Source organism: Artemia franciscana, chromosome 19 (assembly GCF_032884065.1).
Source record: "Artemia franciscana chromosome 19, ASM3288406v1, whole genome shotgun sequence".
In the NCBI taxonomy this organism is placed as follows: Eukaryota; Metazoa; Arthropoda; class Branchiopoda; order Anostraca; family Artemiidae; genus Artemia; species Artemia franciscana.
The window spans coordinates 18,951,391-18,970,457 of record NC_088881.1 but is presented as its reverse complement, the minus strand read 5'-3'; the positions used below and the strand labels follow the sequence as shown (position 1 = coordinate 18,970,457).

The window sequence follows — 19,067 nt, the reverse complement described above, 5'->3', positions numbered from 1 at the left end:
TAATTTTGTTTCTAAAGTACAATCCTGTTTTGGTGTATTTCATTAGGATTAACCTAACTTCACTTATTTAGTGCGTTCCGTTTAACAGACAAGTACCAAACAAAAAATCTGATAATCTAGTTAATTGGAGATTTGAAAACAAATCTTGTAGCCAAAGCAAAATTTTTCACTTAATTTAAAACTTTGGTTTAAACCTTGTGACCTTAACTCATTTACATATCTCAATCATCTATTAAGGCCCTCTTTAACAATCACTTTCCCAAAGCTTTGTGACGAATGAATTCGTCATGGAGTTTTGAATCCGTGACGAAAGTATTGACATTTTATAGTGTAACGGAGGGCTGATCAATTCAAATTTTAATTATATTCCCATTCATCATTTTTGTCATTCTAGTGTTGTATCGGTTAGTTATCCCATGCTTTGCCAAAAATTTGAAATAAAAAATCAATGAGCAGGCATGTATGGATAGAGTTTCCGAGGGTTTACTCCCCCCCCCACCACCCAAAAAGGCGAAATTTTCATAATTTTTTACGATTGAAAACTTTTTGTTCAGAAAAAAATTGTTATACTATGGAAAAAAGTGTGGTTTGTTGTATAGCCTATATATATATATATATATATATATATATATATATATATATATATATATATATATATATATATATATATATATATATATATATATATATATATATATATATATATATATATATATATATATATATATATATATACTAGCTGTTGCACCAACTACCTAGTTAGTGGGGGCGCTTCGTGCCCCCCCCCCGCGCGTAAGTTGTTACGCGCCATGTTAGTTACGCGCCATTGTAGTTGTGTCCCTGTGTCCCACCTGTGAATTTAGATATAGATATATATATATATATATATATATATATATAAATATATATATATATATATATATATATATCTATATATATAAAAATAAGTTGTCTGTCTGTGGATGTGTGGATGGATGTGTGGATGGATGTGTCAGGTGACGTCACCTGAAAAAACTGGATTAGGTGACGTCAAAACTGAAAAAACTAAAAAAAGGCAAAAACTACAAAAAAAAACTAAAAACTAATAAAAAAAATAAAAAAGCTAAAAAACTAAAAAAACTATAAAGGTAAAAACCAATAAAAAACTAAAAAAAAAACTGAAAAAACTAAAAAAAGGCAAAAACTACAAAAAAAAAACTAAAAACTAATAAAAAAAGTAAAAAAGCTAAAAAACTAAAAAAAATAAAAAAACTAAAAAAGGTAAAAAACTAAAAAAAATAAAAAATAAAAAAAAACTAAAAAAAAGGAAAAAACTGAAAAATAAGCTAAAATAAAGGTAAAAACCAATAAAAAACTAAAAAAAAAAGGAAAAAACTAATAAATGACGACACTCAAAGAGAAAGCGACCAGGACAAAAGGAATGTTCGATTAGCAATCAACAAAGCACCGGGACACAGGGAGTATAAATGACGACCAGGACATAAGTAAAAAAAAAAAAACTATCTAAAAGGCAAAAACTACAAAAAAAACTAAAAACTAATAAAAAAGCTAAAAAACTAAAAAAACTAAAAAAAAGGCAAAAACTACAAAAAAACTAAAAATACACCGGGATACAAATGACGACCGGGACACAGGGAATATAAATAACGACCGGGACACAGGGACACAACTACAACGGGGACACCGGGGGAAACAGGGGGATATAAATGACGACCGGGACAAAAAAACTAAAAAGAAATAAAAACTAAAAACTAATAAAAAAAACTAAAAAATCTAAAAATCTAAATAAGCTAAAAAAGAAAAAAAAAGGAAAAAAATAAAGGAGAAAAACAAAACTAAAAAACGAATGTATATACAGACCGGGACACCGGGATACAAATGATGACCGGGACCCGGGACACAGGGAATATAAATGACGACCGGGACACAGGGACACAACTACAACGGGGACACCGGGGGAAACAGGGGGATAACCTGACAATCTATTTATATGCAAAGACAATGGGACAGCAAAGAATGTTGTATATTCGCAAGTTTTACGTAGTTAAAACCATATATATATATATATATCTATATTCACAGGTGGGACATAGGGACACAACTACAATGGCGCGTAACTATTATGGCGCGTAACGACTTACGCGCGCGGGGGGGCATATTCACAGGTGGGACATAGGGACACAACTACAATGGCGCGTAACTATTATGGCGCGTAACGACTTACGCGCGCGGGGGGGCTTGGGGGGGGCGCGAAGCGCCCCCACCAACTAGGTGTTGGGGTGGCGCGAAGCGCCACCCCAACAGCTAGTATATATATATATATATATATATATATATATATATATATATATATATATATATATATATATATATATATATATATATATATATATATATATATATATATATGTTTTTAACTACGTAAAACTTGCGAATATACAACATATAGAGCAGTGTTTACTGGGTATTAGCTGGGTTCCCCAAAGCAGTTTTAAAGTTTAGATACCGATCCTTTACTTTGATAACTTGTTCCGTGATTGTGCCCACTTCCACTCCAAGGAGTTATGTTAACCTCGTTTCAGCACATTCAGATAAAGTTTATACGAATGGTCTTTGATTTTGCTGCCAAGGATGAAAATTGAACTAAAGACCTGCAATAAGTATTTTTTATGCCTTTGATAACTCTCCTGGTGTGGCGCAATTCGTTCTAAATTACAGAGATACATATAGAACCTTTGATTTCTCTGTCCACATAGAAAGCTATTCAGGTAGGAGTCCATGTGAACTCTCTTCGTTGGGATGTTTCATTATTTTCTCAACAAATTTCATATAATTTGCTGTTCAAGACTCAAATCTGATACATTCACATTTTTCCGAATATTGGTAATTTTTTCTTGGATTTACTCCTCCTCGCACGCTCCCAGATATACCAGGTAAATGTTAAAGCGATGAATACTCAGCAAAGGATGAGTAAAAACATCATAAATATTTTACGGACTGTCTTCGCTACTGTAATTTACAGTAGCGAAGACTCGAGTTTGTTTTTTTTTCTTCAAGAGGAAAAATAGTCAGGGAAAACAGATATCCGATTACAATATAAAGAGGAACAACAAGAACTACTTATGTATGATCTTTTCGTGAAATATTTATGAAATCCGTATACAAAGAAAAAAAAAAATCAAAATATAATTTATTGCCGGAATTAATTTTAAAACAACAATAATCTGATGGAAAAAATTCAGTCTTTCGATGTTTCTCATGTATACAACAAGCATGCAGAGTCACTATACGCTATATTTTAGGCAAGATGCATTAACTGCATTAACTTTTTTCTTTTTTTTGTATTGATCCTTATTTTTAGGCAATATTCTCACGAATCTCCAAACTTAAGAGTCCAAGTTTCTTGAGCTCAAAATCCCAAAAAAAAGGGGAAAGTGAGCTTATTGATTTGGCTTCGAGTCATTAATATCATACTTAATTTAGTAAGCATATCTACGTTGGTATTAGTTTTTCCCATATTTTTGTTATGATTTTGACGAATGAACTGACTTACCACATCAATCCTAGGTCTTGGACATTCAGTGGCCACTGGTAACTGACACATTTCACTGTAAGCGCAGCTGGCCCCGCACCAGGAGCATCTGTATTTTGCCTGTCTGGTAAGGCAAAGGGAACAATCTGGATATCCCCTATGAGAGCCCAAAGCTTCACATTTATATAAGGTTACTGGTAAGGTTCCAATATAATGGTCCCGGTTCCATACGACTGTGACGTAGGCGTCATATTCACCAACATTTTCCTCATATGCAAACTATAATGAAAAAGGAGTGAAATTAAGAATTGTACTAATAAGAATGTCAAATGACATTCCCAACGGTTTCGCAGTCGGGTTCCCAACCTTTCCTTAATCACGACCCTTTTTAAAATTTTTGAAAGATGTTCGCAACCCCTCTTTCTCATCTATAATATTTGATAAAATAACGAACGATAACAGGTTTGATAATGAACTTTCAAGTATTACTTAAGTGGTGAGAGTTGCGTCAATTGGAGAGGGGCATGTACCCTCTGGGTCCTCCCGATTTTGCAAAGTCCCTTTTTAGGGTATTTTTATTTAAAAAATTCCGTTTTTGGTATTTTTCTTGAAATACTGAAAGAAAAGAAGACGAAATTTACTCCTTCTAGATTTCGAAAAATAAATTTTACCATCCCCCTCCCCTCACCGTCAAACTCTGGTGAATTGACGCCACTCAGTGGTGGTATTTTATTCAATATTGATCACTAATAGGAAGATTGAGCTTAAATCTACTCAGCAAGTGCAATAATTCTTGATTGAGTTTATCTCACGTTAACTTTAACATCCAGCTTACTTCTTACTTTGTCTTTCAGAAGAGTTGCAAATGAGTTAAAATCTACTTTCGCGGAGGTAAGTAGAAGCCAATAGTAGTAACATCCGGAAAGAAAGCTCTAGGATACGAATTACTCAAGCACATATCCGCGATATTTTTTGGGGTGAAGGGTATTTTGCGGGGTGATCAAAATACCAATAGTTACTTCAAAAGAATAACATTTTAATACTGATTTTAAACACATAAGTTTCATCAAGTTTAGTCTGACTGATCGAAAGTTACGAGCCTGAGAAAATTTGCCTTATTTTAGAAAATAGGGGAAAACACCCCCTAAAGTCATAGAATCTTAACGAAAATCACAAAATCAGATTCAGCGTATTAGAGAACCCTACTGTAAAAGTCTCAAGCTCTTATCTCAAAAATTTTGTATTTGTTGCCAGAAGACAGATCACCGATGCGTGTTTATTTGTTTTTTTCCCAGGGGTTATCGTATCGACCCAGTGGTCCTAGAATGTTGTCAGAGGGCTCATTCTAACGGAAGTTAAAAGTTCTACTGCCCTTTTTAAGTGACCAAAAAAATTGGAGGGCACCTAGGCCCCCTCCCACGCACATTTTTCGCCAAAGTCACCGGATCAAAATTTTGAGATAGCCATTCTGTTCAGCTTAGTCGAAGACCTAAGAACTATGTCTTTGGGGACGGCTTAATCCCCCACAGTCCCCGAGGGAGGGGCTGCAAGTTACAAAACTTTGACCATTGTTTACGTATAGTAATGGTTATTATGAAGTGTACAGACTTTTTCAGAGGGACTTTTTCGCGTTGGGGTGGGAGTGGGTCACGGGAGCGGATTACGTGGGAGGATCTTTCCATGGAGGAATTTATCATGAGGGAAGAGAATTTCCATGAAGGAGGCGCAGGATTTTCTAGCATTATTAAAAAAAAAGCAATGAGAAAATAAATAATTTGTTTCACCTGGAAGTAATGAGTAGCATTAAAACTTAATTCGAACATAAAATATTACGTATATAAGGGGATTCTTCTCCTCCACAACACCTTGCTCTTTACGCTAAAGTATTTTTAGTAATTCAACTATTTATTCTACGGCCTTTGTGATTCAGGGGTCATTCTTTAAGATTTGGGATAAATTCAAGCTTTAGTGTAAAGAGCAAGGTATTTACGAGGGGGCAAACCCCCTCATATACGCAACTAAAATACACAAATATAGCAGTTCGTTACGTAAGTTAATTCGTAAGGTACGTATGTTCATTACTAACAAAAACGTTCGTACAAAAAAAAATCTAGTTGCATTTTTAAGTAACCAAAAATTGGAGGGCAACTAGGCCTCCTCCCCCACCCCTTTTTTTATCAAAATCATCCGATCAAAACTATGAGAATGCTAATTACCCAAAAAAAATTAATATGTAAATTTCGTTTTAATTATTCATGTGCGGTGAGCCAAAATAAAAACATACACTGATTCAAAAACGTTCAGATATTAAATAAAAAAAACAAGTTTTTTTGACTGCAAGTAAGGAGCGACATTAAAGTTTACAACGACCAGAAATTACTCCGTATGTGAAAGAAGTTGTCCCCTCCGCAACGCCTCGCTCTTTACGCTAAAGCTTTCTTATTATTTCAAAAAGTAGAGTTGTGACAAAGTCAAACTTTGGCGTAAAGAGCAAGGCGTAGCAGAGGGGACAGTCCCTTTCTCATACGGAGTAATTTCTGCTCGTTTTAAGTTTTAATGTCGTCCCTTACTTGCAGTAAAAAAAACTTTTTTTTTTAATTTAATAACATAAAAGTGATAGTAATAAAAATAAATTCTAAGCTAACTGCAAATAATATTTAAAACGTAGGCTAGTAGGCATCCGCTTTAAAAGATTTTGTATGTCGCAATTTTGTGCATAGATAAACGTAAAACAATTATTAAGTTCTAGATTTCCTAAACAAATAAACGTTGTTTATTTAAGAATTGTGACTAATTGTTTCACATAGTTACCGGAAGTAATTTAGATAATGACGATCTTATCATAGATAATATTAATAAACACAACTTAAAACATAAAACACAGTCGCTAATTTTATTTGCAAACCATTTTTTTTTGTGTTGATTTGCGTTAGCCATATTTTTTGCTATACAGCTACCCAAAAGTAACAAGTTGATATCCATTTTCTAACACATTTCAGCGTGCTTCCTTAAAATTCCGCTTGGAATTCCTACCATGATTCTTAGGGAAGTCATCTCTCAACTCTTGTACAAAAATAAGAATATGCACGCTTTTTAAGAGAAAAAAAATGAGATTCGAATATAGATGTTTATAAATTGCCACTGAGTAACAAAAAATTCTGCATCACCGTACGGTATACGCCCACCCCAAGGGTATATCCATGTCTTTTGTTTCGGGAAGGGGGCGAAAAACTTTTAAAACGCATTGAAATTTGTTTACATGCATTTTTGTTAAGTTTTTACAGTTGGAAAAATAACGAGGGATGGGTTCGAAGCCCATACTCTCCCCTTGGATACGACTTTGCCCCCACCTCATTTAAATATTCCAAAAGTTGTAATGAGGGTGTTTGCAGTTTTCATGGAGGTGCATTCCAAATAAAGAACGTCTATAAACTCACATGTCCAGAGATGTTATGTTCTAGTGTGAAATAGATGTGGATATGCTCCTTCAAGTTGATCTAGGATGGATGATAGACTATCTATCAACAAGAGAAATAAATCCTTTTTATACAATTCTGGAAAAAGTAATGCCAGCTTTGCCTGTCACATAGACCATCTGTCTTGGCTTTTCACTCTATTTAGCCTCAAAATCAACCCTCAAGATTTTTATTCACTTCCACCTAGTTGATTTTAATCCAAAAAACCGACAGACTCGGTATCGATCTTCGGCCTTTACCTCGGGTATGCCTCAATCCACCACCTCAATCCAGTCCTTTATCTCAATCCACCAAGAAATCTCTCAATTCACTTTTGTGCAGGCATTACAAGAACATATAACCATTCTCAAGGTGGATGCATGAGATAAGATTGTTATTGAAAAAAAAAAAAAATCATCATATATTAAAAATAAATTTTCCAACTTCTAGTTCGATGGTGTTAAGCTCGGAGGGCTGGGAATTAATTCCTAAACGGGATCAATACCCCATTACTTTAATATACTTGCATAAGAAAATTAAGAATAAGATTAAAAAAAAAACATTCGATTCAGAGCGATATTCACCAAACAGGCATTAGGCCAGGGCTAGAAGTGGCTGGATTATTTCAAATTTATAGCGAAAAAGTAACTCCGTCATACTTTAAAAAGGGCAATCAATAATTAGTAATAAAGTATTATAAGTCGTAATAACGTAAAGGTACAGTTACTAAGGTCACTAAAGACATAAGGAGTGATAAATTATTTGCACGACTTTTAAGTTATACCCACTAAAGTTTGATTTCTTTTTTTATAAGACTTTTAGGGCTTAGGGTAAGAATAAGGTATTATAAAATGGGCTATAAAATTCAAAATTTAAATAGCCAGCAAAACTATTTAATGGCATAAATATTTTATAGTCGCTATGATATTAATGAATTCAGCTCAAAAGACTAACTACGTTTATGCTGTCTGAGGAGCGTGAAATGCTGCCGGCATCCCGCCGGCTTTGCAACGCTTTGGTTTTGTTTCTTGCCCCTTGATTAAACTCCGTAGTTGTAAACCCCTCAAAACTTTTAAAAGGGCTTATTTCAGGATTTATTATTTGTGAAAATGATGAGGAAACATTCCGCAGATCTCAAAATGCGTTTTGTTTCTACTTGAAACCAACTTGGTTTGTTTTTCCTTGACCACACAATCAATACTTTAAAACACACTATTTATACAAATTAAAGCTGTGTTACTTAGCACAGCTCCGTAACATAAAAATTACAAAATCTGTGTTTGTATATTTCTAAAGCTTCATCACGTAAAAGCTTTGTTGTTTTGCCTCAAAACATAGCAACTATTATTTTTTGCAATGTATTTGATGGTAAGAACAATTTGGTTATTCGTCTATCACCGGTGTTATAGCAGTAATAATTGCATCAATAAGTCATTGCATTCCACCATTATTTATAATCATTTTTTGTTCGATTGTATGATGGAGGAGCACAGAAACCTTACAGCAGTTAAATAAAAAGGACAAGTTTTTTTACTGAAAGTAAAAATCAACAGAAAATTTTTAGAACATAAATTATTACATATCTGAGGGGGCCGTCCCTCCTCTATCCCGCGCTCGTTACGCTGAAATGTTTAAGTACTTTGAAAAAGCTTCTTATTCCAACTCAACAGCCCTCGTGTTTCAGCAGTCGTTCTTAAATAATTGGGTCAAAAAGTCAAACTTTAGCATAAAGACTAAGGGACTGAGGAGGGGACAGTTCCCATCATACACGGAATAATTTCTGTTCGTTTCAAGTTTTAATGTTACTGCTTACTTTCAGTTGAAAGAATTTTTTTATTTTTTATTTAATTTTTGAGCGTATTTCAAATCATGCCACGAATAATCGAGATATTTTCTTATCTTTTCTTCGCCTAGTTTCTTATCTTTTACGCGGCTCTACACATCCTCTACAATAGGGTTCTCTGATATTCAGTTATATTGTACACATATGTCTAGTCACATTAAAACTACTAGTTAAAATCACTAAAAACAAAATTCCTGGTAGTCCTTTCCAGCCCCTCCCCCAGAGATTTCAGGAGTAGGGTCAAGCACCCACGTCACCTTTTCCACCTCTGTGCAGTTAAGCATATAAATGTAATATTTCATGCTATATACAAAGAAAATTATCGCAATGACACTCTTACCCCCCCCCCCTCACACATACACACACACCACAGCCAATAATAAAGGCGTGGACAAAAATTGTCCCTGAATCAGGACGAATTAGATATCCCACCTCCCCCACCGAAACTCATTCTACATCTATATCACTGAAGACTCAATGAGAATTGGGACCACTCTTTGAGGTGTCTGCTCCCCCTTGCCCCCTTGTAAAATGGACCCACCACTCATCCTTCATAGTAGCTGATGCGCACTTATACATCATTGTGCACGACTGTATGAATTGGGAAGCCAATCAGTCTAGTTAAATGAAGCTTTAAAATAAATGTCAGAAGCATTTCGCTGCAATAAAAAGGGTATTGTTACTCCGCAGGACTCTTACTCAGGCTTAGTCTAAATGAAGGGAGGTGAAAAATTAATTTTTAAACCCCCTCCAATATCCTTTTCTATATTTAAGGGCTAGTCAAATCAACTTCATTAAATTAAGTATTAAGATAAATGTCCATATTGACCATTTATCTTTATGGACTATGTGGCTTTTCAGAAACTAGTATACAACACAGCGGAATTACTTCTCCTGCTGCAAAGCCAATGTGTTATAATTTGACACTTTTAAATGGGATGACTATCTCAAAACTTTCAATCGATAGTAACTTGGGCCTCTTTGGGGCAAAATCGTAGTTTGGTACCACAAAATGGCAGAAAATGTCAATTTCCCGGGCACAATCTCTTAAATCACTTAAAAACGGAATTAGAACTTTTAATTTCAGTTCGAATGAACCCTCTCCTGAGTTTCTAGGACCATTGGTTCGATACTACCCCCCCCCCTGGTAAAAAACAAATAAATACGCATCTGAGATCGTTCTTCTGGCAAAAATGCAAAATTCTACCATCTTCTAGATAGGAGCTTGAAACCTCTGCAGTAGGGTTCCCTAATATACTGAGTCTAATGATATGACTTTCATTAAGATCGTTTGATCTTTTGGGGGTTTTCCCTCCCTTTTTCGAAAATATATTGAGTTTTCACGGACTCGTATCTTTGACAGGTAATATTAAAAATAATGGACCAGGACCAGGTCGTCCAGGTAATTGGACCAGGTCGTTCCTTACTTGCAGCTCATTACGAAGAAATTGTTTGATACAGATTGAAAATCATTGCGTGATTCCACTTCAAACATGGTAAACTGTGCCTGTCTGTCTTTCTGCTAAAAATGTAGCAGTGGAAGCAAACTAGTACAGCTAAGACTAAGGTCTTTTTTCACCGATTCCCGGTTTAGTTTGTTTTTGCAGGGAATCAAAGCTTTATTTAATTTGGCACAGAATCAGTAGTTCACATTGTTTTTGTCCTCATCCGACTTTTCGATTCCAATATGCACTGCAACAATGAAGTTTCAAGCCCTTCGAAATTATCAAATATGGTTTATATGGGGAAGGAATTCTGCTGATGCCACATGCTCTGATCGGCTCCTCGAGAATTGTTGGTGGGTTAGCTCCAATTTCTTTAGCAATGAAAGAACTGTATTAAAGTGAAGTACGCGATTTTTATGAGACGCAAGGAGTTTAAGTATTAAATTTAAATGATTAAATTTAAAGACCGAGACCCCCTCTAAAAATGTTTGGTGCTATCTGAATTTTCATTTTCTCTTTTTTTGACTGGGAAAACCTGTGACCGGCCGTCCTCACTCAAATCACCAACTTATCATGGCCATGATAAAGTCTCTCAGCTATTCAGCAAAAATAAATTAAACATAATTAAACCTGGCCCACTTAGTTTAGTTTTATCTCTGTGTTCCCTTGTAAAATCATAATTAAAATTCTTGGTTTCAATTTCATCTTAACCTGGAAAAGTATACATAACATTTCTCGATTCTGGAGAGCTAAGGATTTAATTCTGCCCACTTAACAGAAGAATCACTCGTGATAAAGTCGGGTATACAAATTATAGGTAGGGGGTGAATCGATCTTTCAATAAGGCAAGACAAGGATTGGCTAGAGTTGTTAGACGGAGTAATGGCATTTAAGCTTTCTCTTCGCAATAATGAGCTTACTTCTATCATTAAGAAGATTTAAATCTATACATCCAACGAGGAAAAGGGAGGATCAACGTTTTTATGTTCCAAGTAGGTAATCGCAATTTTTTATGTAAATATTTGGTAACTACTCATACATGCTTTTATCGAAAACAGCGATAAAGCTAGAGCAGAACTTGGAGTGTTCAGACCTTCTCGGGTCTGTGACTCACCTCCAAGATGTCCTAAGCTGGGTACAACCCAAATCAATGCCGCTAGTCGAAAACCTACATTTACATAAGGTAATTTTAGGTCAAAAACACTATAAAAAATTTGACATTCTAGCTATAAGAAGTCTGTACTATTGATCCTTTTAAAATACCAGTTTTGTATAAACAACTATACTGTGAACAAACATTCGATAAACTGGATTATTCAATGGACTTAATTAGAAAGGCATAAACGAAAATGTTAACATTTTATCGAATAATAAGTCTATAAAGGACTAAATCTTTTCCAAGAGAAGATTTCAATGAATGGGAAAGTTTACTAAAAACTTTTTCCAGGGGAAGACATTTCTAAAAAGGCATTAGTAAAAGTTTTTAGCACAGAAAGCGTTAATTTTCTCCGAAGTTTTCTTCCTGGAAATATTTCCAGCCATCGAAACTGACGAATTATAAAACTTTCGTTTTTGCAAATTACACAATAAAGTCATATTGCCTATAAAAAAGGCGTTAAAAATATGCAAAATACAATCATGCATTTATTTATAACAAAACAGATGAGTTCAAAGTTATATATGGTTTTATTAGTCAAAAGACAGTGTCTTGAAAAAAGAACAAACAAAAATCTTGTACGACGAGTCATATCGTAGGAAACATGACTCCTAAATCAACTCGAATATACACTCGTTTAGCCTCTTTAGAAAAAACTGTTCAATCAGAATTTTCGACTTCTCTCTATTTTTTTCTTTTTCTTTTTTTAAAGTTAGGATGAAATTTATTTCGGCGGAGAGGGTCGACCCCCCCCCCTCAGGTTTTAAAAAGCATTTATCCTCTAGAATTTTAATTATTAGTATTTTAATTCCATACATATTGACCTAGTTACTACTGTAAGGTGACAGCCCTCCAACATCTATTTTCCCATATACTAAAGAAACGGTAGCTTTGATAATGAATACTTAAATTTCACCATTCTCAGAACCCACTTGACATACGTGTGTGTTGTTGTTTTCTTTTTAAATCAAGATTGTTTTCAGTGAAACGGAACTTTTCTATTGAGTAATGAGGCCGGTTGACTCTTTAAACATACTCCAGAGCGTAAAAAAGCGTGTTACAAGAAACTTTTAGTTTTTACAGGGAGAATTTTAATGAAGTCTTCTACCACACCTACTTAAGATGCCTTTTATTTTCCGCAAATTTCATGTAATTTCTTATAAAATTTTTGTCTCTTTTTTTCTTTCTATAAAATAATAGGGTCAGATGACTACTTGGTGTTTCTAAGACAGGAAAATGCCTTCTATATTTAAGAAGAATTCCAAAATAGAATTCCCCTTTCCCATGCCTTTTATAAGAGGAAATACATTTTCATAAGTGCCTTATTTCACAAACTGATATTGCCTTCGTTAAAGGAGAACTTACAGTGGTCCTATCACAAACGACAAAACGTCCAGCTTCGACTCGGGCGGGTACAGCCATTTTTACTCCTTCTACATGTACGACACATTGAAATCCAGACTGACCAGGTTGGGGACTGGGTAAATTCTCCGCTTCAAGGACTAATTCCTTGGGTACACCAGAAGGCACTAGGTCCTGTTCCACGGGTGGTTTTAAGCGGGGACAAAAGGCCACTCCATGATTTAACAGCCGTGTAGGGTTCTAAAATTAACAAAATGTTTCTTTATATATCTATTATGAAACTTTTAATGGAGAAAGGATACGAAAAAAATGATCAAACGTACAACAAGAAAAAAGGGAATGAATACGGTGAAGTGAATCACGGAGAAAAAAAAATGAAAGCAAAAAAAACTATCGAAATGAAAATCAAATAGACCTAGGCTCCGTGCAATACGGAGAAAAGACAAAAATCGAAATTTTCAAGCGGGCAAAAAATCAGTCCCGTTACTCTTTTTGGGGTCATTATGAACCCATAGCCTATTGGTTTTGACGTTCATTTTCTCCAATTCACAACGGTAAAGGTCAAAAGAACAGAAGAGATAATTGAAAATAAGCAAGATTTCACCAAACATTAATACCAATTTTAAAAAATACTTTTGTCTCCTAGTGCAATACAAATTACAAAATAACTTCTGTTTTTCTGTCATCCAGAAAAATCGAAATTGTTAAAATTAAAAATGAAAGCGTATGGTGGTCACAATATTTTTTTACTTTTCAAGAGCGACTTTTTGTGTCACTATTGAACCACGCTTGCAGTTTTGGTCATTTTTTTCTTGGGTAGTACGAATTCTTGTATACTTTTAATGCCATTGGAAATAAAAGCAAATATTTAACTTTTTGTCTTTGATGAGTCTTGTACTCAATTTTCGCCCCTTATACATCGTACGAACTTGCTTCAAAAATTTCTTTACAGGACCACGTTTGTCCATCCCTCCAAACAGGCCTACCAAAATCAAAACCTATCACCTAGCCTAAAACCTGCTAAAACAGTATTTGATTATCGGAAATTTAATCTTGGACCCAAAGAGACATATTGAAACGTATTAATATGTAACATGTGACACTTCACTCAAGGTAAACCATGATCTTAAGAAAAGTTCAATTTATGCCCGTTTTAAAAGTATTTGATTGATCGTTCTAAGGCATAAAACAGAAATAAATGGCAACACATAAAAAAGAAGGTTGTGAGGAATTTCACGGCAATTAAAAATAAAAAAAAAATTGTAGGACAAGAGCTAATAAAATGGGTAGCTAATGAAAATAAAAATCAGAAATGAACAAGAGCTAAGAGCTCATATGGCACTTGTGACGAGGCAAGAAGAGCAAAGAGCCAAGAGCTCATATGGTATGCGCTCTAACAAAATTCTAAGAATCAATAGATTGATTTAAAAGGAAAATCAGAGGCTTAATGCCGGTCAGGATTTAAAACAAGAGCTCTGAGTCACGATGTCCTTCTAAATATCAAAGTTCATTAAGATCACCAACTCATAATTTATAAATAACTAATTTTTTCTACTTTTTCCTCTCCCTTTAGCCCACCAGATGGTCGAATCTGGGAAAACATCTTTATCAAGTCAATTTGTGCAGCTCCATGACACGCCTACCAATTTTCATCGTCCTAGCACGTCCAGAAGCACCAAACTCGCCAAATCACTGAACCCCTCCCCCCAACTCCCCCAAAGAGAGCGAATCCAGTACGGTTACGTCAATCACGTATCAAGAACATTTGCTTATTCTATCCACCAAGCTTCATCCGATTCCTACACTCCAAGTGTTTTCCAATATTTCCCCCTCCAACTCCCCCCAATGTCAAAAGATCTGGTCGGGATTTGAAATAAGAGCTCTGAGACATGAATTCCTTCTAAATGTCAAATTTCATTAAGATCCGATCACCTGTTCGTAAGATGAAAATACCCCAATTTTCACGTTTTCCAAGAATTCCAGTTTCCCCCCTCCAACTCCCCCCAATGTCACAGAATCTGTTCGGAATTTCAAATTAGAGCTTTAAAGCACAAGATCCTTCTAAATATAAAATTTCATGAAGATCTGGTCACCCTTTCGTAAGTTACAAATACCTCAATTTTCAAAATTACCCCCCCCCCAATTCCACCAAAGAGAGCAGATCCGGTCCGGTTATGTCAGGCACGTATCTTAGATAGGTTTTAATTCTTCCCAACCAGTTTCATCCTGATCTCTCCGCTTTAAGTATTTTCATAGATTTCTGGTCCCCCCAACTGCCCCCCCCAATGACGATGGATCCGGTTGAAATTTAAAATAAGAGATCTGAGTTACGAGGTCCTTTTAAATATGAAGTTTCGTGAAGATCCGATCACTCCTTCCTAAGTTAAAATTACGTCATATTTTCAATTTTTCAGAATTACCCCCCCCCCCCCTAATAGAGTAGATACGTTTCAATTATGTAAATCACGTACATAAGACTTCTGCTTATTTTTCCCACCAAGTTTCATCCCGATCCCTCCAATCTAAGCGTTTTCCATGATTTTAGGTTCCCCCACCCCGAACTCCCCCCCAATGTCACCAGATCCGGTCGGGATTTAAAACAAGAGCTTTGAGACACGATATCCTTCTAAATGTCAAATTTCATTGAGATCCGATCACCCGTTCGTAAGTTAAAAGTACCTATTTTTTTCTAATTCTTCGGAATTACCCCCCCCCCCCCCAACTACCCCAAAGAGAGTGGATCCGTTCCGGTTATGTCAATAATGTACCAAGGACTTGTGCTTATTTTTCCCACCGAGTTTCATCCCGATCCCTCCACTCTAAGTGTTTTCCAAGATTTTAGGTTTCCTCCTCCCAACTCCCCCCCCCCCCCAATGTCACCAGATCCGGTCGGGATTTAAAATAAGAGCTCTAAGACACGATATCCTTCTAAATATCAAATTTCATTGAGATCCGATCAACCGTTCGTAAGTTAAAAATACTTCAACTTTACTAATTTGTCCGAATTAACGGGCCACCCACTTCCCCCCCCCAGATGGTCAAATCGGATTTCTAATTTAAGCTGGTCCGGTCCCTGATACGCCTGCCAAATTTCATCGTCCTAGCTTACCTGGAAGTGCCTAAAGTAGCAAAACCGGGACCGACAGACAGACCGACAGAATTTGCGATTGCTATATGTCACTTGGTTAATACCTAGTGCCACAAAAAGCGGAAACCAGCATTTTTCAATGCCACAAATTCAATTTAAATTATACCTCCCATTAAAAGCAGCAAAAACAAATAGAATACGGACATTTTTTACTCTCATTAGAAGATATGTCTAGTCCCAGAAGACAATTTAAACCAGTGTGTCCACTTTTATTTCGTTAGGACAACTTATAGATGTAACATAGTAAATATCTTGTATAACTAAAAAAAGAACTTTTTTGAACCACGTTGGCCTGCCATAATCAAACAGTTAGTGGTAACAAACTGTAAGTAAAGAGCGACCCGGTTCAATAGTAACCGAAAGTCTAAAAACGAAGTTTTGATACCAGTAAATATATCAAAAGAATCGAATTCTTATGCTGATTTTAAATACGTAATTTTCATTACGATTAGTCTTACCCATCAAGGGTTACGTGTCAGAGAAAATTTGCATGATTTTCGAAAAAGGGAAGAAAAAACACACTAAAAGTCACAGAATCTTAATGAAAATAACATAATCACATTCAGCGCATCAGAAAACCCTACTGTAGAGGTTTCAAGCTCCTATCTAAAAAACATATGGAATTTAGTATTTTTTGCCAGGAGAAAGATCATGGATACATGTTTATTTGTTGTTGTTGTTTTTTCCAGGGGAGGCGTATCGACCCACTGAAAACTTAAAACCAATATCTAACAACCATAAATCCGTCGATGGCAGTTCAAATTTTTGGATTTTGTGCCATGCGTGGATATTGGTGAAATACTCGCTTTATGATTGTTAGATATTTGGTTTTAATTCTTCTATTTTTAGAAGAATTTTATTAATCTATTTTAGAAGGAATTTCATTAATATTTTAATTTTATTTCACCTTGACTTTCCACGTTTGCTTTTGGTTTTTTCTTTGTCTTTTTTGACAATTTCCTTGAATATATTTTTTTTCGCGCTGAAGAAGAGAGGCGGTTGTCCTCTCGAAATATTCGCTCTGTGTTTTTTTCAGCATTTTTGCTTGGCCTTAAATGCTTGACCTTTAGGGGGGGGACTAGGAAGCTAAAATAGGCGGGATAAGTGTTTGTTATACTCAGTTTTCTTGCCTATTATTTGCTTTTCAGGGTGCTTAGCCGTTTTCAATTCCGCCATCATTCTGTGGAAAACTAGTCTTTATAAACAACCAAACGGTTCAAAGGTCTAATGTCAACTTTTTGCTCGCCTACATAATTTGTGGTTTATTATTTGATGCTTTTAGAATTACCGCAGCCAATTAAACCATATAGCACCATATAATACCAAACTATCGATAGTTTTTAGTAGAAACAGGCCTATAGAAGAGGGTCATTCGCTAACTCGAAAAGTTTTAGTGATACGTAAGTGAAACTACCAGGAATGAATCTTTGGCCCTAACAGGGCACGACGAGAAAAAAAGGACTCCATTCCTTCTACAGATCACCACGTTCTCACAAACTCTAAAAAAAAAAAAAAAAAGAAAAATATATATATATATATATATATATATATATATATATATATATATATATATATATATATATATATATATATATATATATATATATATATATATATATATATATATATATATATATATATATATATATATAATATATATATATATATATATATATATATATATATATATATATATATATATATATATATATATATATGAGGTCAAGATGAAGATAACACCATGAAAAACCGGAAAGAGATAAGAAAACGAAGAGAAATAAAAATTGAAACATGAGAACTTCTCAGATAAAAAGATTGACAAGTGTTTTTCACACGACAGACAGGCGCTTCTAAATATCGTCCTTATCAACATTAGCTGGGTCATAAGATCACAGAGTTAAACTTTTGGGGAGAGTTAAGAATATTTTCTGGGGGACATAATCTGATGGTACAAAGGACACTTCGTATTTTATCTAAATATATAAACAATATACATAAATTTTTATTAGGTTTTCCTGAGGCAAAACAATGCACGAGACAAGTCTTGGAGAGGAGAAAAGTTCCCTATTAGTGAGGGGCATCTGTATTCAGATCCAACACTTCATGTGGGATTAGAGCACTTTCCAACAGTGTCTGCTCTGGTGCATAATAATACGTCTTTAAGACATATATACTGAGTTTCCATAATTTTTAGCACTTTTTTTCAAAATCTTGAGGATATGAATAATTACACAATTTATGGGAATTACGATCCCCGAAAATGACGTGCATTAATAGGGATTTCTGATTTCTAAACTGGAACCAATACTTAAAAAAATTCCCACTTACAACTAAAACGTAGTCAGATGGTGGGAATTTAATCCCTTCGCTAGCTGATAAAGAAATAAACAGTAGATAATGAAAAAAAAAACACTTACATTTTCCCCACTGACGATATTTTTCTGACAAATCGACACATTATTGACGCACCGGTTCTCATAAATGCACCAATTGCATGACCATTGCGATTTCACACATGACGCACATGTCGTGTGACGAGAACAATCAAAATAAGCAAAATTACGGCTTACAAAATCCTTATTCGTCTCTGGTGAGCGTACCTTAAACATAATGTTATTATTCACAAGATTCTAAAGTAAATTGATAACGAAAAAAAAAGAGAGGAAAGTATCCAGAAAAAGATCAAGAGCTAGAAAAGAGAAGAACCAATGGTCTTTTAATATGAGGAAAAAAACGAAGAAAAATGTCTGCGAATCGAAAGTATATATATATATAATTAAAATACTTGACACTCGAGAACCATGATTGGAGATACCATTTATGTAAGAAAAATAATTTCTTATCTTTTAAATGCTTTATTGGCAGCAGCACTGATCATTTTTCTATTTTTTATGTTTCAAGCACATACGAAAATAAGAATTATATATTTGCAGAGGGAAGAAATGCTAGAATAAAAACACAAAAAAGCATATAATTGGCGGATTTTGATACAAGTTTATTTCCATATTTGGTAGCCTGATAGCCATTGACGTCGATCATCTATTTAAAATATTAAAAAATGCTATAGTAAATAATGAAGGGCCATCTCTAGAGGGCTCTAGGATTAGTTAATTTTCCTTGTGATGT

At 34.8% G+C, this 19,067-nt stretch overlaps 1 protein-coding gene across 1 annotated transcript in view; it reads right to left on the bottom strand.

Annotated features, from left to right (window-relative positions):
- The window catches only part of LOC136039374 (plexin-B-like), a gene marked incomplete in the record, with an annotated part of 235,955 nt that overhangs the window by 84,140 nt on the left and 132,748 nt on the right, over positions 1-19,067 (bottom strand). Inside the window, 3 exon segments of the mRNA XM_065723049.1 lie at positions 3,554-3,811; positions 12,797-13,033; positions 18,359-18,541. Coding sequence (XP_065579121.1) covers positions 3,554-3,811; positions 12,797-13,033; positions 18,359-18,541 — 678 coding nt within the window.